This window comes from Amblyraja radiata, chromosome 26 (assembly GCF_010909765.2).
Source record: "Amblyraja radiata isolate CabotCenter1 chromosome 26, sAmbRad1.1.pri, whole genome shotgun sequence".
Taxonomy (NCBI): domain Eukaryota; kingdom Metazoa; phylum Chordata; class Chondrichthyes; order Rajiformes; family Rajidae; genus Amblyraja; species Amblyraja radiata.
In genome coordinates this window covers 157,453-184,633 of record NC_045981.1, presented here as the reverse complement: position 1 = coordinate 184,633, position 27,181 = coordinate 157,453, and the positions used below count along the sequence as shown (strand labels likewise).

The 27,181-nt window shown below is 44.7% G+C and overlaps 1 protein-coding gene across 4 annotated transcripts in view; it reads right to left on the bottom strand.

Moving 5' to 3' along the window:
• The window catches only part of narf (nuclear prelamin A recognition factor), a 34,750-nt gene that overhangs the window by 7,329 nt on the left and 240 nt on the right, over positions 1-27,181 (bottom strand). Inside the window, exons 1-8 of one of the 4 annotated variants that reach the window (XM_033044005.1) lie at positions 26,690-26,864; positions 26,167-26,270; positions 25,959-26,042; positions 25,729-25,869; positions 15,555-15,687; positions 12,622-12,756; positions 4,366-4,484; positions 1,235-1,364 (exon numbers count right to left, since the gene is read on the bottom strand). In XM_033044005.1, coding sequence (XP_032899896.1) covers positions 1,235-1,364; positions 4,366-4,484; positions 12,622-12,756; positions 15,555-15,687; positions 25,729-25,869; positions 25,959-26,042; positions 26,167-26,193 — 769 coding nt within the window. In that variant the 5' untranslated portion in view covers positions 26,194-26,270; positions 26,690-26,864. Of the gene's footprint in view, positions 1-1,234; positions 1,365-4,365; positions 4,485-12,621; positions 12,757-15,554; positions 15,688-25,728; positions 25,870-25,958; positions 26,043-26,166; positions 26,271-26,599; positions 26,621-26,689; positions 26,865-27,181 lie in introns of those variants that run through there. The other 3 variants (XM_033044008.1, XM_033044006.1, XM_033044004.1) reach the window with 3 other exon arrangements.

Here is a 27,181-nt window from a genome sequence, read left to right as displayed (position 1 = left end):
GGAATTGTGCTTAAGTAAGGCAATACTTTCCTGAACTGTGTGCAAAAATAACAAAAATTTCACTGTACTACTGACAATAAAAAGACACAAAATGCTGGAGTAACTCAGCAGGACAGGCAGCATCTCTGGAGAGAAGGAATGGGTGACGTTTCGGGTCGAGACCCTTCGTCAGACTGAAAGTTAGGGGAAAGGGAAACAAGAGATCTAGATGATGATGAAGAGAGATATAGAACAAATGAATGAAAGTTATACAAAAAAGTGCCAATGCCATTGTTAGCTCTAGCTAGGTGAGAACAAAAGCTGGGGCGACTTGGGTGGGGAAGGGATGGAGAGAGAGAGGGGGAATGCAGGGGTTACTTGAAATTAATGAAATCAATATTCACACCACTGGGCTGTAAGCTGCCCAAGCGAAATATGAGATGTTGTTCCTCCAAATTGTGTTTAGCCTCACTCTGATAAAGGAGGAGGCCTAGGACAGAAAGTTCTGTGTAGGAATGGGAATTAAAATGTTTAACAACCGGGAGATCAGGTATGTCCAGGTGGACTGAGAGAAGGTGTTCAGGTGTTCTGTTTGGTCTCACCAATATATAAGAGCCCACATTTTGAACAATGGGTACGGTAGATAAGGTTGGAGGAGGTGCAAGTGAACCTCTGCCGCACCGGAGAGGACCACTGGGGTCCCTGGACAGAGTCGAGGGAGGAAGTATAGGGACAGGTGTTGCATCTCCTGCGGAAGGTGGAAATGGGTGTAGATGGGAAGATGTGGCTAGTGGTGGGCAGCTTACAGCATACAGGGAGTATGAATATTGATTTCAAGTTTGTACGTTTGTAGGTTAATTGGCCTCTGTAAATTATAAATTGTCCCTAGTGTGTAGGGTAGCGTTGGTGTACAAGGTGATCAGTGGTCAGGGCGGAGTTGGTGGGCCGAAGGGCCTATTTAAACGCTGTATCTCCGTTCCTGAAAGAATGAGGAGATCTTCGATGCGCTGGTATAGAAATCCTCATCCTGGGCGCAGATGCGGGCGCAAAAGGAGGAATTGGGAGTAGAGGATAGAGTCTTTACAAGAAGAAGGGTGGGAAGAAGTGTAGTCAAGATAGCCATGGGAGTCAGTAGGTTTATAGTAGATGTCAGTCAATGGTCTGTTACCTGTGACGGAGATAGTGAGATCTAGAAAGAGGGAGGGAGATGTCGTCCTGGTTTGATAAGGAACACTTCCTAAAATGGTGACATTACCTGATGTTAGTACGCAGTCAACATCCTGTATCTTGTGAACACTGCTGTAAAAGTCTTCTCCTAGTGCCTCCAATTTTTTATCGTAGCAGGGAGTTATGACAACATGAAAGATCTTCTCAGGTGGGAGTTGCTGAAACAAAATTTAACAAGTCAATGCGGGACTCTGAAATTCCTTTACAGTTTTAGCAGAACAAATGGAATTATTTGTCTTAATACTGCACTTAGCCTGAGCTCCAGCAAAACAAATCACAAACACCAATGCACAAAGTCATTTACAATTTAGTTCTTTATACTTCAACGGTTTCTAATATAGGGCACATGGAGAATTTAAATACAGCAACCCAATTCTTCAAAATGCCTGCAGCATTTGGTTGTATTACATTCTCAGATTCTCCCAGACTGTTTATTTCATTGCATTAGATTTTCTTTTTAGATTTTAGAGATACAGTGCATAAACAGTCCTTTCGGCTAACTGAGTCCGCACCGAACAGCATTCACCCCATACACTAACACTATCCTACCTACGAGGGACATTACAGTTTCACCAACGTAATTAACCTGCAAACCTGAGATGGACACAAAATGCTGGAGTAACCCAGCAGGTCAAGCAGCATCTCTGGAGAGAAGGAGCAGGCGATGTTTCGGGTCGCCCCCTTCAAAATTGGAAGGACCTCGACCTGAAACGTCACCTATTCCCTTTCTCCAGAGATGCTATCTGACCCACGGAGTTACCCCAACATTTTGTGTCTATCTGGGATGTAAAGCAGCATCTGCAGTTTCTTCCTACACAACCTACAAACCTGTACATCTTTGGAGTGTGGGAGGAAACCGGAGCGTCAGGAGAAAACCCAAGCAGTCACAGAGAGAACGTAGAAACTCCATACAGAGAGCACCAAGAGTTAGGATCGAATCTGGGTCGCTGACGTTGTAAGGCAGCAACTCTACCACTGCGCCACCCTTTATTTAAAAAAATAATTTCTGTATTGGTTTCCATTAGGTTTTTTTTAAATAAGATTATGCAGTTTAAAAATATGTCTTTTCAATGCCCTGATTCTGGTCACATTTAATGAATGCTGCAAGAAAAGTTAATGTATATTGAATTAAGTAATATATTATCCAGCAATTTGATGGTCGTTTTGGTTTAATTGTCAACATATTAAACCATAAGAGTTTGGATGGTTGCTATATCTCAGCAGAGTTGTTTTGGTAAGATTATTTATTTATTTTGAGACAAAGGTTGTAGTTATATCCTTCACAACATAATGGCTGTTGCAAATCATTGCCATCTGTGACAACACAGGAGAGTGCCTTTAGCAAAGCATGGAAGAGGTCATTAATCTTGTTTACAATGCTCCTGAGCATCAGAAGGTACAGAACAACAAGCAGTTAGATGACAGAATGGCTTGGCACTTTCACATCAACATATTGGGTCAAAACAATGAGACACTTATGCAACATCCTCTCCTGCTGCTCCCTTCTGCGATTCCTCCAGCTTTTCGTCAGGCACTTATGATGTTCAGCAATGTATTCACCAACGCAGGAGATGTTCCGAGTCAGTTCTGATTGACAGCAAAATCAACTTGGGTGATGTTTTGGGTCAGAATCCTACCCGAAACATCACCTATTCTTTTTCTCCAGAGAAGCTGCCTGAGCTGCTGAGTTACTCCAGCGTTTTGTGTCTATCTTCGGTATAAACCAGCACCTGCATTTCCTTCCTTCATAAGTAAAATCAACCAATATTTCTGAAGGTAGATGAAGCGAGGAAAATTGGCTGACAGCAGACACAAGGAACTGCAGATGTCGGAATCTTGAGCAAAAGACAAACTACTGCAGGATTCTGGTGCACGTTTTATGCAGAGAGAGTGGTGGGTGCCTGGAACATGCTGCCAGGGGAGGTGGTGGAGGCAGATGCAATCATGACCTCAATGAGACTTTTAGACAGGCACATGGCACTGCAGGGAATGGAGGGATATGGATCGTGTGCAGGCAGAGGAGATTTGTTTAACTTGGCATCATGTTCAGTACATACATTGTGGGCTGAAGGGCCTAGGTAGACTGGATGTGGAAAGGATGTATCCAGTAATGGGAGAGTCTAAAACCAGAAGGCACAGCCTCAGGATAAAAATATGTACCTTCAAAACAGATGAGGAGGACTTTATTTTGCCAGAGGATGGTGAATGTGTGGATTTCATTGTGACAGACAGATTTGTAGCCCAAGACATTGGGTATTTTCAAAATGGAAAATGACAAGATTCTAGATTAGTAAGGGTGTCAAAAGTTACAGGGAGAAGGCAAGAGAATGGGGTTGAGATGAAAGTTAGATCAGCCATGAGTGAATGTCAGAGTGGATGATCAAGAAGGGTCTCGACCCGAAACATCACCCATTCTTTCTCTCTGTCCTGCTGGGTTACTCCAGCATTTTGTGTATATCTTTGATTTAAACCAGCATCTACAGTTCCTGCCTACACATGATGGGTTGAATAGCTTGATTCTCCTTCTATGTCTTATGTTTTTATGATCTTTCTGTGCAGTACTCAATCTCTCTTAGGATTACACCATACCTAACCAACAATTAGCCTATCGGAACCACCCTGCTCGATGCCATCTGTTGCTGGCCCCGATTTGTCCAGGCCTTTTCTTGCACCAGTTCCACCACCCTCTCCACAATCTGTCTGCAGAAAGGTCATGGCCCGAACCTTCACCTCTCCATTTTCTCCAGAGATGATGTCTGATCCACTGAGTTACCCCAGCACTTTGTGTCTATCATTATTACTGTACTGTCCCATGTTCTACAAACTTAAAAGGGGAAACTGGCTGAGTTCCTTCAGCACTTTGACATTGGCTAAGGCTGCAGGGGAACATTCAATGCCCTTCTAGCTGGCAGTAGAAACTCTTACTGTGGAATTGCATATAGTTAATGGATATTGTTAGGGCAAAGATTAGTCTGGGTCTCATATGTTATGGGGAGAAGGCTGGGAAATGGAGTTAAGAGGGAAAGATAAATCAGCCATGATTGAATGGCACAGTAGACTTAATGGGCCGAATGGCCTCATTCTGCACCTATCACTAATGAACTTATGATTTGTCAGAGAGGTCAACATTATAAAACTGTGCCATTATCATCCATTTACCTGCTTTTTGGCAAAATAGTCCTTTATCAGAGATCCCATCACTTGATGTGGGGATTTGGCAGTACTGATGTGTGGAAGCACGAGGCTACCGAGGGCTTTCTCAGCGTACCGGATCCAGCCTGCAACAGATCATCATTGAATTACATCATCAAATGTTGCACTAACTTCAAGAACCAAGAGTTTAGTTTAGTTCAGATATACAGTGCGGAAACAGGACCTTTGGCCCACCATGTCTGCACTGACCAGCGATCATACACACACTACGGACCATTTACAAATTTTTTCAGATAAATTAACCTGAAAACCTGGATGTCTTTGCGGAGCACCCGGAGAAAATCCACGTGGTTACGGTAGTACATGCAAACTCCGTACAGACAGCACCCATAGTCAGGATCGAACCCGGGTCTCTGGCGCTGCAAGGCAGCAACTCTTCCACTGCACTACCGTGCTGCCAAGAGTCCAGGAACGGAGAAATGAAATTCTTACTTGCTGCAAAGTTACAGCCCCATTAATGCAATATCACAACATATAAATATACAATAATGTTTGTAGATTAATCAATCACTGCAAGTTGCTACATAGATAACATAGAACTGGGATGTGAATGAGTGCTGGATGGTTTTCCAAAAAGAAAACTTATTTTGTAGACTGATGTGAACACAAGCAACTTGTTACCACATCCTCACTTTTAGATATTGAGACGAGTGAAGTATTTAAAATGGACCAACAAGATAGTAAATAAATGTGACGTAGTATAGCGCCAGAACGTGGAGACTCTCTGCATGCTGTTCCAGAATTGGATCGTTTGCTACGATTTGACTGAATAGATTACAGAAAGGAGGATTTTACTGTATCTCTGTACTCGTGACAATAAATAAATCAAACATTTTGGAAGCCTCACTCCTCCTGTGTTTTAGTGTGTGTTATGTCTCCTTGATAATTATTATGGATGAGATTAAAACCAAGGACTTCCATGAATGGGTGATATTTAAACATTCAAAGAAAATGAAGAGAATGGAATTCAATATAACCCTGTCAGTTGGAGTCAGAGTTATACAGCCTGCAAACAGGCCCTTCAGCCCAACTTCAATACAGCCCAAGGTGCCCATCTAAGCTAGTCCCATTTACCTGCATTTGGTCCATTTTCCTCTAAACCTTTCATATCCATGTACCTGCCTAAGTTTCTTATAAATGTTGTTACCATACCTGCCTCAAATACCTCCTCTGGCAGCTCAGGTTCCATACACACATCACTCTAGGTTACCGCTCAGGTTCCTATTATGTACGAGTATGCACGTTCCCTTTGTGACCCCGTGGGTTATCTCCAGGAGCGCCGGTTTCATCCCACATTCCAAAGACATGCAGTTTTGTAGGTTAATTGGCCGCTAGCGTAGAGGATATAACTAGTGTACTGGTGAGAACGTGGGATACCATAGAACTAATGTGCCTAGAACATGAGATGGATGGTCAGCGCTGACTCGGTGGATCAAAGGGCCCGTTTCTCTAAACTTCCAAACTTGACACGTGATCAACTATGCAACAGCAAATGGTTTACCCACCGCTCAAAAACAGTCCTTGAAAAACAAGTGTTACCAACACCAACTTGTAGAACTATGTATCTGATGGCTATAGAGGACTCAGAATAAAAGGACATTCCTGCAAAACGGAGATGAGGAAGAATGTCTTTAGTCAGTTTGCTGAATCTGTGGAATTCAGTCACAGATCGCTGTTGAGGCCAAGACATTGGGTGTTTTTAAGGCGGAAATTGACAGGTTCTTGATTAGTGAGGGCATCGAAGGCATCGAGGGCAGGAGAATGGGGTTGAGTGGGAAAAACAGATTAGCCATGATCGAATAGCGGAGTAGACCCGATGGGCTGAATGGCCTAATTCTGCTTCTATGTCTTATGGTTTTATGATTAGCGAGGAAAAATTGAGAACAATTTATCATTTGTGTAGATTGCGATGTTACAAATAGGAACTAAAGATGGCTGTGATTTATTTATATCTATGACTTTGCACATTTACTTCCTTCTGTAACATAAATCAACAGTTCAGTCACCTAACAGTTGCGCAAGGGAAGGCTAACCTTGTCAACAAGGCTTACATCCCACAAAGGAACATAAGAAAAGACTCTAATCAAGTATTTTGAATTTACCCAAGCACAAGGAAGTAGATAATAGAGTTTAGACCACAGACAGACACTGTGGAATCTCCACTGCTGTTAATTCTCTGGGTTGCATCGCCGTTTCATGTATTCTGGCACTAATAAAATTCTGAACGTAAATGCTTGGTGAACAGAGGGTGGTCGGTATATGGAACGAGCAGCCAGAGGGGGCAGTTGAGGCAGATACTACAACAACATGTCTGGGACAGTTGGACAGGATAGGTTTACAGGGATATGGGCCAAACACAGGCAGGTGCAACGAGTGCAGATGGGGCATCTTGGTCGGCGTGGGCAAGTTAGGCTGAAGGGCCCGTTTCCGTGTCTATGACTCTAATTTAAGTAAACAATGTTAGACACCAGCGAATATACAAGGCAGATTTGAAATTTTTAACATATTCAAATGGCAGAATATTTATTAAATAGAATTAAAACATAACTTTGACCGAGAATAACCCTGATGAAGTTTGTGCCAGGCCTGTGAAAGGGAGCATTTCAACACAGACTTGACTAACTGTACATTGCCTTCTAGATGATCGCTGGTGTGATATTTTGTTTAATGGTTCTAAGTGCTACCCATCATGGAGGAGGTATTCTATTAATGTCCATGACAAGTTCCACAGGATAACTCGCATTAAGACACAGATATATGGGGATGCTCAGTAATATACTGTGTACTTCCTCACATGTTTTTTTGGTCAGAGAAAGTTGTAAGAAGAATCTAATTAAAATTACAATTACCATCCAAGAGAGGGGATCTCGTTGAAATCTACCAGATAATGTAATGCCAAGAAAGAATGGGTGAGGAAAGTATGTTTCCCGTATTGGGAAGAGTGTAGAACCAGAGGGCACGACCTCAGAATAAAAGGACATACCTTCAGAATGTCGACGAGGAGGAATTTCTCTAGCAAAGAGTGGTGAATGTGTGGAATTCATTATCACAGACAGCTGTGGAGGCCACGTCATTGGGCAGAGATTGATAGTTTGATTAGTAAGGGGGTTAAGGTTATGGGGTGAAGGTAGGAGAATGGGCTTGAGAGGGAATAAAGGACCAGCCATGATAGAATAGCAGAGTAGACCGATGGACTGAATGGCCTAATTCTGCTATGTCTTATCAATGTAGATTTCTTCCAAAATGCCAATGAGATAATCTTTTCCCACAAGCATGCATTCGGTCCACTCCACTAGAAGGGAATTAAGGACAAAAAATAATTTACAAGTATTTGGTCCCACATAAAACATCAATGTTAAAGTGAGCGAGTGTTTAAATTTCAAATGAAATAACACTAGTGGATCTAATGATCAAGAGTATTTCCTGTGTAGTCGTATTCTACCAATTTTCTTACTGGCATTTTGCTTTTGACTTGTCTTTTTTTTCGTTCCCTTTTCTGACATTTGCCATCATTTAACAACAGGAAACCATGAGGCTTCCCACGAGTCCTGCAATTGCAAAATACTGGGGCTGTTCACCAGAATCACTATGAACGTTTATCACCAAACAACAAGCTATGTAACTGTGTCAACTTCTGGTAGTCCAGTTACACAAGGAAGTGGAATAAGTGATGAGACACAAGGAACTGCAGATGTTGGAATCTTGAGGGGAAAAAAAACAAAAACTACTGGAGTAACTCAGCAGGTCAGGCAGCATCTCAAGAGAACGTGGATATGTGATGTTTTGGGTTTTTGGGTTGAGACTTCTTCTTCAGACTGATTGTAGTGGGGGGGCTGGAAGCTGGCAGAGAGGTGGGGCGGTGCAAAGCCAAGCAAGTGATATAGTGGTGGGGGGGGGGGGGGGGAAGGATTGATTGGCAAATCAGTGGAGAGAGATGAAAAGGAGACAAAGGGCTGGGAGAGGAGAGGAGTGAATTGTGAGTATATTGTATGGTTTCTGTTGTATCAACTTTAAACACAACAGAATGGGCTACTTGATACGTATATATAAAATATATATTTTATGACTGGATTCTTCATTTAAAAATGTAGGCAAATCTAATTAAGCTGGGGATAAAACCGGGACAACGGAGACTAAAGCCAACACATGAAATTTTGTTTCTCAATTTTGACTTGCAGTAATCAGAGAACATGTAATAGAACCATACACCATGGAACAGGCCTTTCATCCAAACACATCCATGGAGACCCAGATGACTACCGAAGCTGGTCCCATTTGCATCAAATACCTCTGAACCTTTCATATCCATTCATATTCTATTATCCCTCTAAACCTTTCATATTCAAATGTCTTAGATTTAAATTGTTTTTTTGAACAACTTTACAGGTTTACTCATCACAATATGTCGATAACTTGCATAACCGTCTCAATGTTTAGCATGGGCATCAAAGGTTACGGAAATAAGTCAGAAGAGTGGGGTTGAAAGGAAAAAGGTAGATCAGCCATGGTTGAATGGTGGAGTTGACAATGGGCCAAATGGTCTAATCCTGCTCTGATATATGGTCTTATGGAAATAGAATAATTGTGGTGATATTGGACATTGTGATTACTTCAACTGGAACTGAGAAAGATTAATATTATATATATTAGGATACATTAAGTCTACAAATGGGCGGGGGGTGGAAAGGAAAGATCATTGTCAGGGTCTGGAGAATTACTACTGAGAGGTCGCCAATTTAATTATTACATAAGGAACAAAAGGAACTTGGTTAAATGTCTTTATTGGAGAATTGTTATGAACATCCTATTGTTTATCAGAATAGTAATTACTACATTTAAAGGGAAGGTTAAATAAATCACAATAAATAAGAATGCTGTGGAAAGGTGGCAGGGCAATGAACAGTTCTGGATTGCTGCCTCATAGAACTGGCAGACAGACTGGCAAACAGTGCTGGATGTCTCTCTCTCTGCTGGAAGTTGATATTCTGCTAAAGATAGACACAAAGTGCTGGAGTAACTCAGCGGATCAGGCAACATCCCTGCAGAAAAAGGACGGGTGACGTTCCGGGTCAGGACCCTTCAGACTCAGAATTATGTATGTGACATCAGTTATCAAGTCTAAGCATTGGGAATGATATATTAATGAACTTGCAGAGTGGGGGGGAGGGACGATGTATATAAAAATAGGATTCCTATTGAGCTGCACAGATAGCATCAACCAAAATGGCAATGTTGAGCTTCCCCTTGGTAGTGTTGATGCACATGGGGCACCCCTGCCAACCTTTCAGTGCAACTATAGATCAATTATTGACAACCACTGGTTGGCAATGTTGGGGTAAATTTTGGAAGCAGAGGGGATGTCAGGATACTTGACTATGTGGACATTATAACATGTTTACTGAACATTGACTTTGGTTGGCTAAATGCCAAGTGGAGAATGGAGAACTAAGTCACAAGGCCAGATGCTGCAATATATAGATATGGTTCAGCTACAATAACTGAAAAACATGATTAAGTTGCTAAGAAGTTGCTAAGGGGTTGACTGGCCCCTCACCCAGATAATGTAAACGCCTGCCATTGTTTGTTGATAAAATATATATAAACCAGCTGTAAAGATCACTTGGGAAGAAGGTGTGCACAGACCATGGGGTCTTGACTCTTCTCCCAGAGCTCCGTTAACAATAAAGTTACTCAGGTCTCAGTGAATATTTTCACCAATAGAAACATGAGCAGAGAAATGGCAGATGGAGTTTAATCCAGACAAGTGCGAGGTGTTGCTCTTTGGGAGATAAAATGCAAGCGGAAAATACACGTATTGCATAAATGGCAGATGCCTTTGGAGTGTTGATGTGCAGGCCCGTAGCTCCCTGCATGGGGTAACTCAAGTAGATAGGGTGGTTAAGGAGATGTACGGCATGCTTGCCTTCATTTTTATCAATGAAGTTTATAGTCAGCACTTTCATAGATTGTGGACTATAAAAATAGGAAATTCATGATGCAGTTAATAAAACGTTGGTTCATCTACTACATTTGAAGTCTGGTCTCAGCATTACAGGAAGGATTTGGAGCAGAAGAGACTTATCAGGATGCTGCCTGGATTAGAGAGTGTTAGTTTTAAGAAGAGGATGGAGAAAACTTGAAGTGTTTTTTCTGCAGCGCAGAGGCTGAGAGGAAACCTCTAAGTAGTATATAAATTGATGAGTGGCACTGCCAGCAGAAGTGATAGAATTAGAAACAATAGCAATGTTTAAGAGGTATCTAGACGAGAACATGAACAGTTAGGGAATGGAGATATAGACCTTGAAGGCAGATGAGATTGGTTTAATTTGGCATCATGGTTAGCACAAACATTGTGGCTGAAGGGCCTGTTCCTGTTCTATATCCTACAATCGATTACTTGTACAGGTGCACAACCTTTTATCCGAAAGCCGTGGGACCAGACACTTCTCGGATTTCGGGATTTTTCGGTTTTCCGAACGGAAGGTTTTTAGCGTAGATTTTAACCTGTGGCTCAGTGGTAGAGTGCTCGGCTCGTGGCCGCAAGGTCGCCAGTTTGCGCCTCGATCCCGGTAGTTACCCGGTCAGGGCCGGCCTTTAGCCGATAGGACCTATTTCTCCCAATTGGGCCCCGCGCTAGAGTAATCAAATTAATTGGAGCAAAGATCTTATAGCGCGCAAGATGGTCCACTCCTGCGAAATACAATGAACTGACGCGTAGTCCGCACCAGAGCGTAACCTCCGTCATTTCAGTAACCCCGACCCAACTTCAGTTATGTCTCTCGCAACGTTGCAGGGGAACAGTTTAGGTGTTGTTAAATGTTTTAAATGTTTTTTATCACTTCCTTTTTAAACGGCACATGCCTTGTACTTTTGAAATGGCACATACTGCAGATGCTGATTAAACCGAAGACAGACACAAAAGGCTGGAGTAAATCAGCGGATCAGGCTGCATCTCTGATGAGGAATACGTGATAATAGGAGGAAATAGGTGATATTTCGGGTCGACTTTTTCAATAGTTGCCATGAGGGAAGAAGCGCCGGCACCAAGAGCGAGCGAGCGAATGCGTGGACAGACGGATGAAAGCAACGCTCATAGAGCGGCGTTGGTAGACATTTCGGGTCGAGACCCTTCTTCAGACCGATAGTCAAGGGAAAGGGAAAGGGAAAGGGCCGGGAGATATCGGCATATCTTCCATTCACTTGTCTTTAGCTCTTGCTCCTCTTTCCCCCGAGTCAGTCAGAAGAGGGGTCTCGACCCGAAATGTCACCTACAAAAATCTTTGGTCACCTATTCCGACCCATGATCGTTGCTTTTGTCCGTTCTGTTCGCGCGTTCGCTCGCTCTTAGTGCCGGCGTTTCACCCCTCAGACTCCGCCAAACAAACACACAAACACACAGCATGTCCGGCAGATCCTTCCTCTCTCTTTTCCCTTCTCTCCCCTCCCTTCGCCGAAACCCTTCCTGAGGAAGGGTTTCGGCCGGAAGCGTTACCTATTTCCTTCGCTCCATAGATGCTGCTGCACCCGCGGAGTTTCTCCAGCATTTTTGTGAATCCCTAGACCTAGTTGAGTGCGCGTCCACCGAGGGTCACCCGGAGACGTGACCGCGGAACCTCGGTGGACGCTCACTGTACTAGGTCTAGGGATCCCTACTCTCCCGGGCAATATACCCTCCCTTTTTTCCAGGACCGAAAATGTCCGATTTTCGGAGCTTTTCGGTTTCCGGAAAAAAGGTTGTGCACCTGTACTGATAATTTAAAAGATTTAAAAACATTATAAAATGAACCTTAGTTTTCAATACTAATGTTTCAGCCAAATTTGCAAGATATGCAATACTCCAAATACAGCCTAACCAGTTTTATAGATCTGTATCATGACGTATCAGCCTACCAAACCCATGCCAATCATCGATCACTAGTTCACACTAGTTCTATGTTACACCACTCCCTACACACTAGGGGAAACTTACAAAAGCCAATTAATCTACAAATGTGCACGTCTTTGAGATGTGGAAAAAAAAGCTGGAGTAGCTGGAGGAAACCCACGTGGTCTCGGGGAGAATGAGCAAACTCCACACAGACAGCACACGAGGCGAGGTTGGACCCCGGATCTCTGGCACGGAGGGGCAACAGCTCTACCTTATTTGCCAGTGGCCTTACAAACATGTAAAATTTAATATGATATATTAAAGAGGTGAATTACCTGGGCAAGCAGAGGCAAACATTGGTAAAGCATGTTGGTTTTGGCTTCTCTGGTAAAAGCGTTGAACAAACTCTCTTTGACTCTCAAGAAGGCTGAAATCAGCTGCCAACATCATGTTGAAGACATAGTGGGCCCCTGAATAAGACAAAGTGCATCAGTTATCAGCAAACAGTCAATTTGCCCTTCTGCAGAAGGGCTGTGGAAAGCATTTTATCAGGATGCATCACAGCATGGTTCGGGAAACAGCTTCATCCAAGACCACAAGAAATTGCAGAGAATTGTGGACGCTGCCCAGGCCATCACACAGACCAATCTCCTTTCCATTGACTCCATTTACACCACACTGCCCCATCAAGGCCATCAGCATAATCAAGGATGAGTCTCTTCCCAGTCCTCCTTCTCCCACCTTCCATCAGGGACAGAAGTGTGAAAACGCACACCTCCAGATTCAGAGACAGTTTTTTCCCCAGTTGTTATCAGGCAACTGAACCATCCTATCACCAACTAGAGAGCATTCCTAATCTACTATCTACCTCAATAGAGACCTTCATACTATCTTTTATCGAACTTTATCTTGCACTAAATGTTATTCCCCTTCCTCTGTACCTGCACACTGGGGTGGCTCAATTGTAATCATGCATTGTCTTCCCACTGTCTGGATAGCACACAACAAAAAAGCTTTTCACGGTTCCTTAGTACACGTGACAATACATTGTGGAACATAGAACAATCCCATCAGCCCACAATGTCTACAATGAACACCATCCCAAGTTAAACCATTATTTTCTGCCTGCACATGATCCACATCCCTCCCTTCCCTGCCTATCCATGTGCCTATGCAAAACCCTCTTAAATGTCATCATCACCATGCCTTGCAGAATGTTACAGTTTCAGAGTTAAAACCTGCCCCGCACATCTCCTTTAAGCTTTACCTCTCATCTTAAATACCTTAAAGCTATGCCCTCTAGTCTTTGATATTTCTACCCAGGGGTAAAAAAAGGTTCTGTCTACCCTATCTACGCCACTTATAATTTTCTAAACTTCTATCAGATCTTGCCTCAACCTCTAGCGTTCCAGAGAAAGGAGTCCAACCTGTCCTTGTAGTCAATACCATCTAATCCAGGTGATAAACCTCTCCTGCACCCTCTCTAGCTTTCATATCTTTCCTGCCCAGGTCTCTAGCTCTGTAAGGCAGCAACTCTACCGCTGTGCACACTGCGTAGTCCCATAATACCTGTCCCTTCCTCACTTTTCCCCCCATTCAGCTTACTCCATCTATATTAGATAACCCACTGATTTACTTCAGCACTACACCACACTATGATCAGAACCATTATGCAGAAGGGACTCGACCCAAAACGTCACCCATTCCTTCTCTCCAGAGATGCTGCCTGTCCCGCTGAGTTACTCCAGCTTTTTGTGTCTATTTTCCGTTGTAACATATATCGCATGAACTTCTTTGGATATGCTTCATTTTATCCTAGAAATCTATCTGTACATAACTAAAACTCTGATCTTGTTATCTTCCGGTTTGGCAGTCTTTCTATTTGCGCAAAAACAGTTCGCGATAACACTACGATTTTTCGCCAGTTGACTCATCATTCTCCTGTGCTGCAAGTGCACCAAGTTTTGTTCCAATCGGTTGAATGTCATAAAAGTAAGCAAGGTTTAAAAATCTTAAAAACCGCACAAGCGCAGATCGATCTTTTCTCCTGCCAGTCAGCGCTGTGCGGATTAGTCTCTTCCTCCGTCTCTCCCCGAGACAGTCCGCCTCTTCCGGCGTCTTTACTGGAGCCGAGGATGGCCGGCGGAGGTTTCCAGCCAGACACAATATTCGGAGGGACCCAAAGCAGCCCAGCCCCAAGCATGTGAGAACCAGCCCTGCCCAGCCCCGAGTCAGAGATGTTGCCAAACAGAAAGCAGAGATTCTGATCCCGGCAGAGGAGAACGATCAGCCACTACCCCTCTGGTCCCCTCACTGGCTCCCCCCTCCTTTGGCTCTTCCCCGTCTTTTCTCCGAGCTCACTCCCCCCCCCCCCCCACACACTCCTCCTCCCCCCCCCCCCCCCCCCTCCTCACCCCCCCCCCCACACTCCTCACCCCCCCCCCACACACTCCTCCTCCCCCCCCCACACACACTCCTCCCCCCCCCCCCCCACACTGCTCCCCCCCCCCGTCCACACACTCCCCTCAACTCACCCCCCCCCCACACACACTCCTCCCCACCCCCCCCGCACAACCCCCCCCCCCCGTCCACACACTCCCCTCAACTCACCCCCACCCCCCCCACATACACACCTTCAGGTCCACACACACCCCTTCCCCCCCCCACACACACTCCTCCCCCCCCCACACACACTCCTCACCCCCCCACACACACACTCCTCACCCCCCCACACACACACTCCTCACCCCCCCACACACACACTCCTCACCCCCCCCCCCGTCCACACACTCCTCCCCCCCCCGTCCACACACTCCTCCCCCCCCCCTCCACAACCCCCCCCCCCGTCCACACTCCCCTCAACTCACCCCCCCCCCCCCCCCCCACATACACACTTTCAGGTCCACACACACCCCTTCCCCCCCCCCGCCACCTACCCCACTTCCCTTCTACCCTCCCACACATGAAGAGGGGGGGGAGGGAGTGCTCGAAGATGATGGGAAATGTGCCGCGCCTGCGCAGTTAGGGGCTATGGGTGAGTGATGGAATATTGCCTTGGGGGGGAAAGGGGTTGCGTTGGGGGACCAGGCCTCCTGTGTGACTGAGACCCAACGGGTCCCACTTAGTCTGGTGTTACTTAAAAACATAATTTGAAACAAATTTTCCATTTCAAATGTATTTGTTTTTGTTTATATTTTCATGTTGCAAGTTAAAATGAATGTCATGACACGATTAGAATCTAAATATTAAAAGCAATACTATTACTTACCAAGGCTTTTCAAGAATCCAGAGAGTCTTTGCATTACATCAGAAACACTTATAGAGTGCTTAGCAGCAAAATACATCACTGACTGAGGCGAAATTGAAACAACCAGCACTTTGTGCTTGGACTCATCACATCTCTGCAAAACACAAGGGATAAGTTCACAAGTTCTGTGAGCAGAATTAGGCCATTCGGCCCATCGAGTCTACTCCGCATGGCTGATCTATCTTTCCCTCTCAACCCCATTCTCCTGCCTTCTTCCTTTCACCCCCGACACCTGTACTAATCAAGAATCTGCCAATCACCGCCTTAAAAATATCCATTGACTTGGCAATGAATTCCACAGATTCACCACCCTCTGACTAAAGAAATTCCTCTTTTTTTTTTCTTAGATTAGATTTCCTTTATTGTCATTCAGACCTTTCGGTCTGAACGAAATGCTGTTGCCTGCAGCCATACATGTATTAATAACAACACAATAAACACAAATTAACATCCACCACAGTGAGTTCACCAAACACCTCCTCACTGTGATGGAGGCAAAAGTCTTAGAGTTACTGTCTCTTCCCTCCTCTTCTCCCTCTGCGCCGAGGCGATACACCACCGGGCGATGGTATCAGTCCCGCGGTTCAAGCTCCGCGGCCCGGGGGTAGTCGAAGCTGCCGCCCTCCAGTCCAGCGGACGCAGCTGTTGCAACGGGAGCTCCAGGTCGCTGCCACCAGAACGCCGCCGGAGCACCATCTCCGCCCCGCACCGGGCCGCCCACACGGCAGCGTCTCAGCCCCGCACCGGGCTGCCCCCACGGGAGCGCCTTCCAGCCGGGAGCCGGTCCGCCCTCACCGGAGCGCCTTCCAGCCGGTAGCCAGGCCACCCACACGGCAGCGTCTCAGCCCCGCACCGGGTTGCCCCCACGGGAGCTTGATCTCCTTTCATCTCCTTTCTCAAGGTACGTCCTTTTAACACGTGACATCTGGTCAGACTCTCCCACTTGTGGAAACATCCTCTCCACATCCACTCTATCTAGGCCTATTCTGTAAGTTTCAATGAGGCACCCCTCATCCTTCTAAACTCCAGCAAGTACAGGCCCAGTGCTCATCATATGTTAACCCAATAACAAGCAATAAATTGTGACTTCTTACTTAAGAAGTTGCAATGGTGGATTCTCACAGTCGCACCACTTGTGCGTGTTGGCGTTTGACACACTGGATATTGACCAATCCCGTGAGTTGCAGTAGCAGGGATGATGTTTTGTGGAGCGGTGTGTCAAAGAGCTGTACAACATAGAAATAAGTCCTTCGACATACCACATCCACGATAGGCTTTTTGCCCACCTATACTCATCCATTTTGTCAAGTTGGAAGACATGGATAGGTGACATATCGGGTTGGGACTCTTCTTTATGCTATTTGCAGTTAGACAGGGAAAGGTGGTAAAGAGATGGGAGCAGGTCAAAGCCTGACAAGTGATAGGTGGATACAGGCGAGGGAGATCAGGATCGACAGATGAGTGGACAAAGGCTAGAGATGAAGACGACAAAAGGCCGTGAAATAAGGTAATTAGGACTTTTTATGCCCTACCTATTCTAGTTTCGGTATAATTCTCTCTTAAATATGGTGGAGATGCAAACATTTTCCAGAAAGCTATGGAAATGGATAGGTTTGTGAAACCTAAATATAATACAGATTTGAGTAAGATATGATCTAATATGTAGACACAGGAACTTCAGATGCTGTTTTACTAAAAAGGACACAAAGTGCTGTAGTTAAGTCAGTGAATTATCTAATATAGGTAGAAAAAGAGGGCAAGAGGCATAGATTATGGGGCAGCACAGCAGTAGAGTTGCTGTCTTACAGCACCAGAGACCCAGGTTCGATCCTGACTACGGGTGCTGTCTGTAGAGAGTTTGTACGTTCTCCCCGTGACATGCGTGGGTTTTCACCGGCTGCTCCGGTTTCCTCCCATACTCCAAACATCTACAGGTTTGTAGGTTAATTGACTTGGTTAAAATTGTAAACAGTCCCTAGTGTGTAGGATAGTGTTAGTTTGCAGGGATCGCAGGTCGGCACGGAATCGCTGGGGCAAAAAGCCTCTTTCCGCACTAATTTTATGCTAAACTAAATCTGCCCATATTAGTTGTTTGACTTATTAGAGACATGGCAAAAAATTAAGTCAATTTATATTACTAAAATAGAAAAGGCTGGTTTGAAGGCTCCCTTTGAATTAAATCTGGGAATATGGCGAATAGTCTGTATTGGGAGGAGAATATCTGTGGGTATTCAGATTCAGAATAAAGACATAAGGAACTGCAGATGTCAGTTTAAAAAATACACAAAGTGCTGGAATAACTCAGCGGATCATGCAGCATCTCTGGAGAAAAAGGATGGGGGACGTTCCGGGATGGGACCCTTCTTCCGACTCTGACGTTTCGGGTCGGGGCCCTTCTTCAGACTGAAGGAGGGTCCCGATCCTAAAGGTCCCCAATCGTTTTTCTCCAGAGAAACTGCCTGACCCGCTGGGTTATTCCAGCACTGTGTGCCTGAAGAAGGGTCCCCACCCGAAACATCACCAATTCTTCTCTTCAGAGATGCCGCTTGGTTACTCCAACTTTTGTGTCTATGCTTCAACTTAAACCAGCATCTGCAGTTCCTTCCTACACTGTGCCGATCTTTGGTAATAACCTGCTAGGTTTGTATAATCTTCATCAAGGGTGACTTTGAATAGTTGGTATCCAGACATAATTCTCTTCAGGAGAGATGGTGGGGGAAAAAAGCAATGTAAATAATTTGATATTTTGCTGTATTTATTGCAGGCTGTGAGAGTTTAAAGGGAGCTTGCAACATACAAAGATGTTACATCACTGAGGCAGCAACATGATAAAACATTATTCAAATCTACAAATATTAAACCCAAGTATTCTGAATGTGCAAGTTCTACAAGAGAACACCAAATGACAATTTGATGTAAACCCTTGAGCAATACCCTGGTTAGTGCACTATGCAAGCTTTCCCCACAACTACTAAGAACACCATTCACTTTAGATGAAAATGAACCTGCATTCAGAGACACTCTTTTTAAATTAAAATTTCTTCCTTCCCATTTCAAAAAACTAATTGCTAGATTTAATAAATTGATGTGCCAGCTGCTGTGTTTTTATTAATAAATCCTTAGAGCCGGACGATAAAAAATACTGTGTCTTTTCACAAATTTCAATGATAAATTCCTCTTGAACTGCTTTTACATTATATTTCGGTGTCAAATTTAATTAGATGCAATTAAAATAAAATCCAAAACAAGGACAAACAAATGAAGTTGAAGGACTGCCACAAAACATCAAATTCCATTGACTGGGTTTGATTTTCAATTCTTAGAACATGGGTATTGTGACTACGACGAGTAGCCTAATGGCTATTCACACATAGAACATTGAAAAGTACAGCACATGAACAGGCCCTTCAGCCCACAATATCCATACCGAACATGACACTAAGTTCAACTAACCTGCCCATAGAAACATAGAAAATAGGTGCAGGAGTAGGCCATTCGGCCCTTCGAGCCTGCACCGCCATTCAATATGATCATTGCTGATCATCCAACTCAGTATCCTGTACCTACCTTCTCTCCATACCCCCTGATCCCTTTAGCCACAAGGGCCACATCTAACTCCCTCTTAAATATAGCCAATGAACTGGCCTCAACTACCTTCTGTGGCAGAGAATTCCAGATATTCACCACTCTCTGTGTGAAAAATGTTTTTCTCATCTCGGTCCTAAAGGATTTCCCCTTTATCCTTAAACTGTGACCCCTTGGCCTGGACTTCCCCAACATCGGGAACAATCTTCCTGCATCTAGCCTGTCCAACCCCTCAAGAATTTTGTAAGTTTCTATAAGATACCCCCCTCAATCTTCTAAATTCTAGCGACATCCCAGGAATCAGTCTGGTGAACCTTCTCTGTACTCCCTCTACGGCAAGAATGTCTTTCCTCAGATTTGGAGACCAAAACTGTACGCAATACACCAGGTGTGGTCTCACCAAGACCCTGTACAACTGCAGTAGAACCTCCCTGCTCCTATACTCTAATCCTTTTGCTATGAACGCTAACATACCATTCACTTTCTTCACTGCCTGCTGCACCTTGCATGCCTACTTTCAATGACTGGTGTACCATGACACCCAAGTCTCGTTGCATCTCCCCTTTTCCTAATCGGCCACCATTTAGATAATAGTCTCCTTTCCTGTTTTTGCCACCAAAGTGGATAACCTCACATTTATCCACATTATACTGCATCTGCCATGCATTTGCCCACTCACCCAGCCTATCCAAGTCATCTTGCAGCCTCCTAGCATCCTCCTCACAGCTAACACTGCCCCCCAGCTTCGTGTCATCTGCAAACTTGGAGATGTTGCATTCAATTCCCTCGTCCAAATCATTAATATATATTGTAAATAGCTGGGGTCCCAGCACTGAGCCTTGCAGTACCCCACTAGTCACTGCCTGCCATTCTGAAAAGTACCCGTTTACTCCTACTCTTTGCTTACTGTTTGCCAGCCAGTTCTCTATCCACATCAATACTGAACCCCCAATACCGTGTGCTTTAAGTTTGTATACTAATCTCTTATGTGGGACCTTGTCGAAAGCCTTCTGAAAGTCCAGATATAACACATCCACTGGCTCTCCCTTATCCACTCTACTAGTTACATCCTCGAAAAATTCTATAAGATTCGTCAGACATGATTTACCTTTCGTAAATCCATGCTGACTTTGTCCAACGATTTCACCACTTTCCAAATGTGCTGCTATCCCATCTTTAATAACTGACTAGCAGTTTCCCCACTACCGATGTTAGACTAACTGGTCTGTAATTCCCCGTTTTCTCTCTCCCTCCCGTTTTAAAAAGTGGGGTTACATTAGCTACCCTCCAATCCTCAGGAACTACTCCAGAATCTAAGGAGTTTTGAAAAATTATCACCAATGCATCCACTATTTCTGGGGCTACTTCCTTAAGTACTCTGGGATGCAGCCTATCTGGCCCTGGGGATTTATCGGCCTTTAATCCATGACCCGCGGTCCCCTGCTATTTCCGGCAGATTATTTATGTCTTCCTTAGTGAAGATAGAACCAAAGTAGTTATTCAATTGATCTGCCATGTTCTTGTTCCCCATGATCAATTCACCTGTTTCTGACTGCAAGGGACCTACATTTGTTTGAACTAATCTTTTTCTCTTCACATATCTAAAAAAACTTTTGCAGTCAGTTTTTATGTTCCCTGCCAGTTTTCTTTCATGATCTATTTTCTCTTTCCTAATTAAGCCCTTTGTCCTCCTCTGCTGGACTCTGAATTTCTCCCAGTCCTCTGGTAGGCTGCTTTTTCTGGCTAATTTGTACGCTTCATCTTTTGTTTTGATACTATCCCTGATTTCCCTTGTTATCCACGGATGCACTACCTTCCCTGATTTATTCTTTTGCCAAACTGGGATGAACAATTGTTGTAGTTCTGTATCCCTCCATTCTCTGTCTATCCACGTGCCTATCTAACAGCCTCTTAAAGGCCACTATCATATCTGCCTCTACCACCACCCCTGGCAGCACGTTCCAGGCACTTGCCACTCTATGTAAAAAATCTTACCCTGTACATCATTTAAATGTACCCCTCTTACTTTAAAGGCATTATCAGGAGAAAAAAGTCCCATAAGGTTGTTGAGGATTAGGTTCTAGGACTGAACAACATGAGGTAATGGTAATACATGGACTTGCACGAGTTGGGTTTCCCACACACCTACCTATTCACCCATTCTCTAAGATGGTTATAGATTTATTTGCCCTTAGTTTATTATTATCACGTGTACGGAGGTACAGTGAAAAGCTTTTTTGTTTGAACTATCCAGTTAGCAAAAGGACTGAACACGATTACAATCAAGCTGTTCAGTGTTCAGATACAGGATTAAGGGAATAACGTTTAGTGTAAGATAAAGCTCAGTAAAGTCCGCTTAAAGACAGTCTGAGGGTCTCCAATGGTAGGTCAGGACCATTCTCTAGCTGGTGACAGCATGGTTCAGTTGCCTGGTTACATCTGGGAAGAAACAGTTCCTAAATCTGGAGGCATACGTTTTCACATTTCTGTACCTCTTGTCTGATGGGAGAGGGGAGAAAAGGGAGTGACCGGGGCGAGACTCATCCTTGATTATGCTGGTGGCCTTGCCCAGGTAGTGTGAGGTGTAGATGGAGTCAATGGAAGGGAGGTTGGTTTGTGTGATGGTTTGGGCTACATCCGCAACCCTCTGCGATTTCTTGTGGTATTGGATGGAGTCGTTCCCAAATCATACGGTGATGCATCCCAATAAAAAGCATTCATTTGATTTGAAAAATGTTTTGTTTAGGGTGGCAAGTGGGGGGGGGGGGGGGTTTGTACAAATTTACAACAGTATATGCCGTACTGCACTGCCAAGACCTAAGATGAGAACAATCAATATAAAGCACTTGCATGTACATAGGAAACAGAACAGGATAGCACAGAAACAGGCCCTTCAGCCCACGATGTCAGTGCTGTCATGTTAAACTAACCTCCTCCACCTGATCAATATCCATCCATACCCTGCACACCCATGTACCTATCTAAAAGCATCTTAAATATCACTATCATACCTGCCTCCACCACCACCAATGGCAGGTTATTCCAGTCACCCACCATTCTCAGTGTACTCATTTACACCTCTAAACTTTGCCTCTCTCACCTTAAATCTTTGCCCTCTTGTCTTTGACATTTCCAAATTGGGAAAAATGTTCTGACTGTCTAAACTAGTCAAGAGTCCAATGCGTTTTATTGTCATATGTCCCAAACAGAACAATGAAATTCTTACTTGCAACACAACCACATATGTAAACATAGTACTCATAGTGAACAATATAATACACAAAATGTCAGTATATACTTCGATCGGGTAACCTGGCAACCTCCAACAGTTTAGTTTGTCCAACCTCTCCTAAAAAATTTACACAAAATTATCATCCGCTTCATGGTAACAAGGAAATGAAATCTTTAACATTTAAACAATTATAGTCATCACTGACACTCAATGACATCAGCTTATTACAATACTGGCCCACAACTGTCAATACCTAAATGTCACAAAGTGCTAAAGTAACTCAGCACATCAGGCAGCATCACTGGAGAATATGGATAGGTGACGTTTCAGGTCTGGACCCTTCTTCAGAATGACTGACCAATCTGAAGATGGGCCCTGATCCAAAACATCACCTATCCACATTCTCCAGAGATGCTGCCTGACCCACTGAATTGCTCCAGCACTTTGTGTCTTCTTTTGTAGTAAACTAGCATCTGCAGTTACTCGTTTCTTCATTAATACATAAACTTCATTCATCTTGAAACAGTTAATTCAAGTCAACCAAATTGGATAAACATATTCATGTGGATTTTAAGAGAATTAATTTGAAATGATATTAAATTAATATAATGACTGTTGAACTGATCTCCCAGCAAAGATCGAAGCTTTTACTTTTTACATTTGGATCCTATCCACAGATGACATTCCACTCAACTGGCATATGATGAAAGAATGGGTCGACTGGTTTTGTATTCAGTGGAATTTAAAAGGGTGAGAGGGATCTTATAGAAACATGTACGATTCTTAAAAGGATTGGGCAGGCTAGATGCAGGAAAAAATTGTCTCAATGTTGGGGGAGTCCAAAACCAGGGGTCACAGTTTAGGAATAAGGGGTAGACACAAAAAGCTGGAGTAACTCAGCGGGACAGGCAGCATCTGTAGAGAGAAGGAATGGATGACTTTTTGAGATGAGACCCTTTTTCAGATTTAAGAATAAAGGGTAGGTCATTTTGGACTGAGACGAGGAAAAACTTTTTCACCCAGGGATTTGTGAATCTGTGGAATTCTCTGCCACAGAAGAGAGAGTTAGATTTAGCTCTTAGGGCTAAATGAATCAAGGGATATGGGGAAAAAGCAAGAATGGGGTACTGAATTTAAATAATCAGCCATGATCATATTGAATGGCAGTGCTGGCTCGAAGGGGCGAATGGCCTACTCCTGCATCTATTTTTCTATGAAAGGTCATCTTTCATTGACTGATTTTCCTACTCGAGTAAAGAAGACAAAGCAAGTTTCTCATTTTTATGGGCACGGCTGGATGATTTTACTCATTAATGTTTGAAGGCATCCCACAACACCTGCAAGCAATTCGCTTGTGAAACCAGGCTTTTTTGTAATCTGAACCAGAGGAGCACAATTTAGCAGAAAGGTAATTATATGTATGCCTCAATGTATGGTGCCATTGACGGCATGACATGATGTTCTTGTGTTGGAACGTACACATAGCAACAACAGCTAACACCACATCTTCAAGTCATAGATGTACCATTAGAGCAGAGAGGAATTAGAGGGCGGCACAGTGGTGAAGCAGTAGAGCTGCTGCCTGACAGCGCCCGAGACCCAGATTTCGATCCTGACCACGGGCGCTGTTTGTATGGAGCTTGTACGTTCTCCCTGTGACTGCGTGGGTTTTCTGTGGGTGCTCTGGTTTCCACACACATCACAAAAAAGTGCAGGTTTGTAGGTTAATTGGCTTCTGTAAAATTGTCCCTAGTGTGTAGAATAGAACGGGTTGGTCAGTGTGGCCTCTGTGGACCGAAGGCCCTTTCCCCCCCCCCCCCCACTGGATCTTTAAACTAAACAAAAGGTATAACACTGAAGTGTAGAAACAAGGAACTGCAGAGGCTGTTTAACGAAAGTCTGGGGTGATTCAGTGGGTCAGCAACATCTCAGGAGAACATATATCAGTAATGTTGTGGGTCAGGGTCCAAGTCTGAAGAAATGTCATCTATCTATCCATGTTCTCTTGAGATGTCACCTGCCCGGCAGTGTTACTCCAGCAGTTTGTCTCTTCTCAGGTATAAGCACCCTTGAGAAGAGTCCCAACCCATCTATGTTCTCCAGAGATGCTGCCTGACCCACTGAGTTACTCCCGCACATTGTGTCCTTTTCTATAAACCAGCATCTGCAGTTCTTTTCCGACATTAAGCACTCTTGTGATATTCCATTGTACACCTGAATCTGACCGCTGTTACACTATTGCTTGTGAACTCACTTTTTGGAGCTTCCAACTGCCAGAGTACACATTAACAATACTCTACCATGACAAAGTGCAGACAGCTGAGAGCGGCCACAAACAAGAGTATTCATTAAACAGGCAAACAAGTGTCTGAAGTATTCAAGAGTCTGTCCATTTCCTCCACAGTTCCTGCCAAACCCACTGAGCTCTTTGAAAGAACGACACATTGATAAACAGAGGTGTGGAATCTAGGTTGAATGCCAGAGGTTGGATACTTCCCCCCCCCCTTCTCCTCCTCAATCTCAGCTCCATTTGATCTGGGAGGTGTCAATTGCTGATTGCAAGACAATGACAACGCAGAATCTAAATTGTGGGGAAGGTTGGGACCTGCAGTTTATCCCCCCTATCAATGACATAAATAAAAATAAATTAGATTGAATCCATGCCAAAATTGATAAGGGAAAACAGATTCCAATTGAAGGGAGTGGGTGGTGAACGAGAGACAGAGCACATAGTCCGTGGACTAGGGGCACTGTGTTTGTCTCTATTACTCTTTGCTTGTTTTTTTTAAGATACTGAACTTCTTTCGGTTGTTTATTAGGCTGTTTACAGAGTACTATGTTTGTAAGTTGATAAATCACAGGAACAGAATTAGGCCATTCGACCCATCGAGTCTACTCCACACGGTTGATTTATCTTTCCCTCTCAACCCCTTCACAAACCTGTAGTGCTGCAAGAAGTACAGACAGCACCTATAGTCAGGATCGAACCCAGGTCTCTGGTGCTGTGAGGCTGCCCAATCTCCTGCCAACTTTTTAAATCTGTCTCACACCTTCTGTTCATATCTCTCACCTTTGTTCCAACTATCTGCCTTTCAACCCCCCCCCCCCCCCCCTCGTCACCTGTGTTCCCACCCATTACCTACCATTCTCTCTGTCCTGCCTCTCCCCTTTTCCAGCTCCCCCCCCCCCCCCCCCCTCCTAGAGTTAGTCCGAAGAAGGGTCTCCCCCTGAAACATCACCTACCCACGTTCTCCAGAGATGCTGGCCGACCTGCAGAGAATAGATACTCCAGCACTTTGTGTCCTGGGTGCATTTTACCTGATTGAGATCAAGTGCAGTCAAGAACTCCTGGCATTGTCCAGCGATCCGCTGACTTTCCATGGACGTTAGACAATTTTCACAGGCTAGGCAGTCACTGAGGAATATTTTTGCGTTGGCCAACTTATGAAATTCACTTTCCTTTTAAAATAAAATAGAAAGAACCTTTCAGCGACGCTGCACCGTTCACTGGCCGTTGTGTTATTTCTCATCTCTCTCAGGTGTCTTACCTCGTCCCTGTCGCTGGCTCCAGGGCTTCTCGTATCTATGATCAGACTTGCGTTCTCATCGTTCTTCCGTTTTTTGCTACATTCCTGCATTAAAATGATAGCGGTTATTAGCAAACGCGTGGAGCGGCGAGCGCTGCTGCAAGGTAGGGAAATAAAGAAGGGAAAACACACGGAGAAACTAACCAAAGACAAAGGGGGTTGTCCTCACCTTCTTAGTGCATTTGTCACACTTCATGTCGAGTAAATGGCGTTTGTCTTTCCACAAGAATGCGCCGCTCCCGCAGATGTCCGTGCACGAACAACTGTGTCAACCTGGCGGCACAAAGAGGCTGCTGTGAACTTTGGTAGCCGCGTTCAGTCGGGGAGTTCGCTTGACGGCCAATGGTTGCCCGAGAGGCGTTTAACGTCGGGTTTCTCCCTCTCTCTCTCACGCACACAGCTCGCCCCCTCTCAGTCTCCCCCCCCCCTCTCACTCAGTCTCTCCCCCTCTCAGTCTCCCCCCCCCCCCCCCCCTCTCACTCAGTCTCTCCCCATCTCACAGTCTCCCCCGTCTCAGTCTTGTTCAGTCTCTTCCCTCTCACATACTCTCGCTCTCCCTCACACACAACCTCCCCCTCACATATCTCCCACATTCATCCCACCTGCCAACCGCAGCCGCTTCGCCGATTTCCTCAACCACCAAAGACAATCAAGGTCAATTTCCCCAACTAAAACTGAAACAAAACACTCACAGTCCAAACAAGTCGCGCCCGGGATAACAATCGCTCAACGGGGTCGTGCAGAGTCGCGGGCACTAAGCTTGTGCGGGCTATTACCAGTGGATAGACTGAATTAAAGAGCCAACCCCCACATTGGTAGTTTGTAGCGGCATTCTGGCGTTGTGAGTTGTGACACCGACACAGCCCGCACAGTGAACCGCAGCTCCGCCCGTCTCCTCCTCCTCTCCGCGGCATTGCGAGCATGACAAGCCGCACGTATTCACCAGCAGTGCAGATGTGGAGCACATCTGTCCCACAGCCCCCTGCCGCCAGACTGACCCCCACCCTCGTGCGTCCTCAACAATAAAACACTCCCGCCTGTGTGGGGTGGGGTCTCTACCCGAAACACCACCTACTCCTTTTTTATTCGGAGAACGCTGCCTGACCCGCTGAGTCACTCCAGCATGTTGTGTCTATATTCGGTGTAAAGAGGCATCTGCACTTCCTTCCTACACTCCCCAGCTT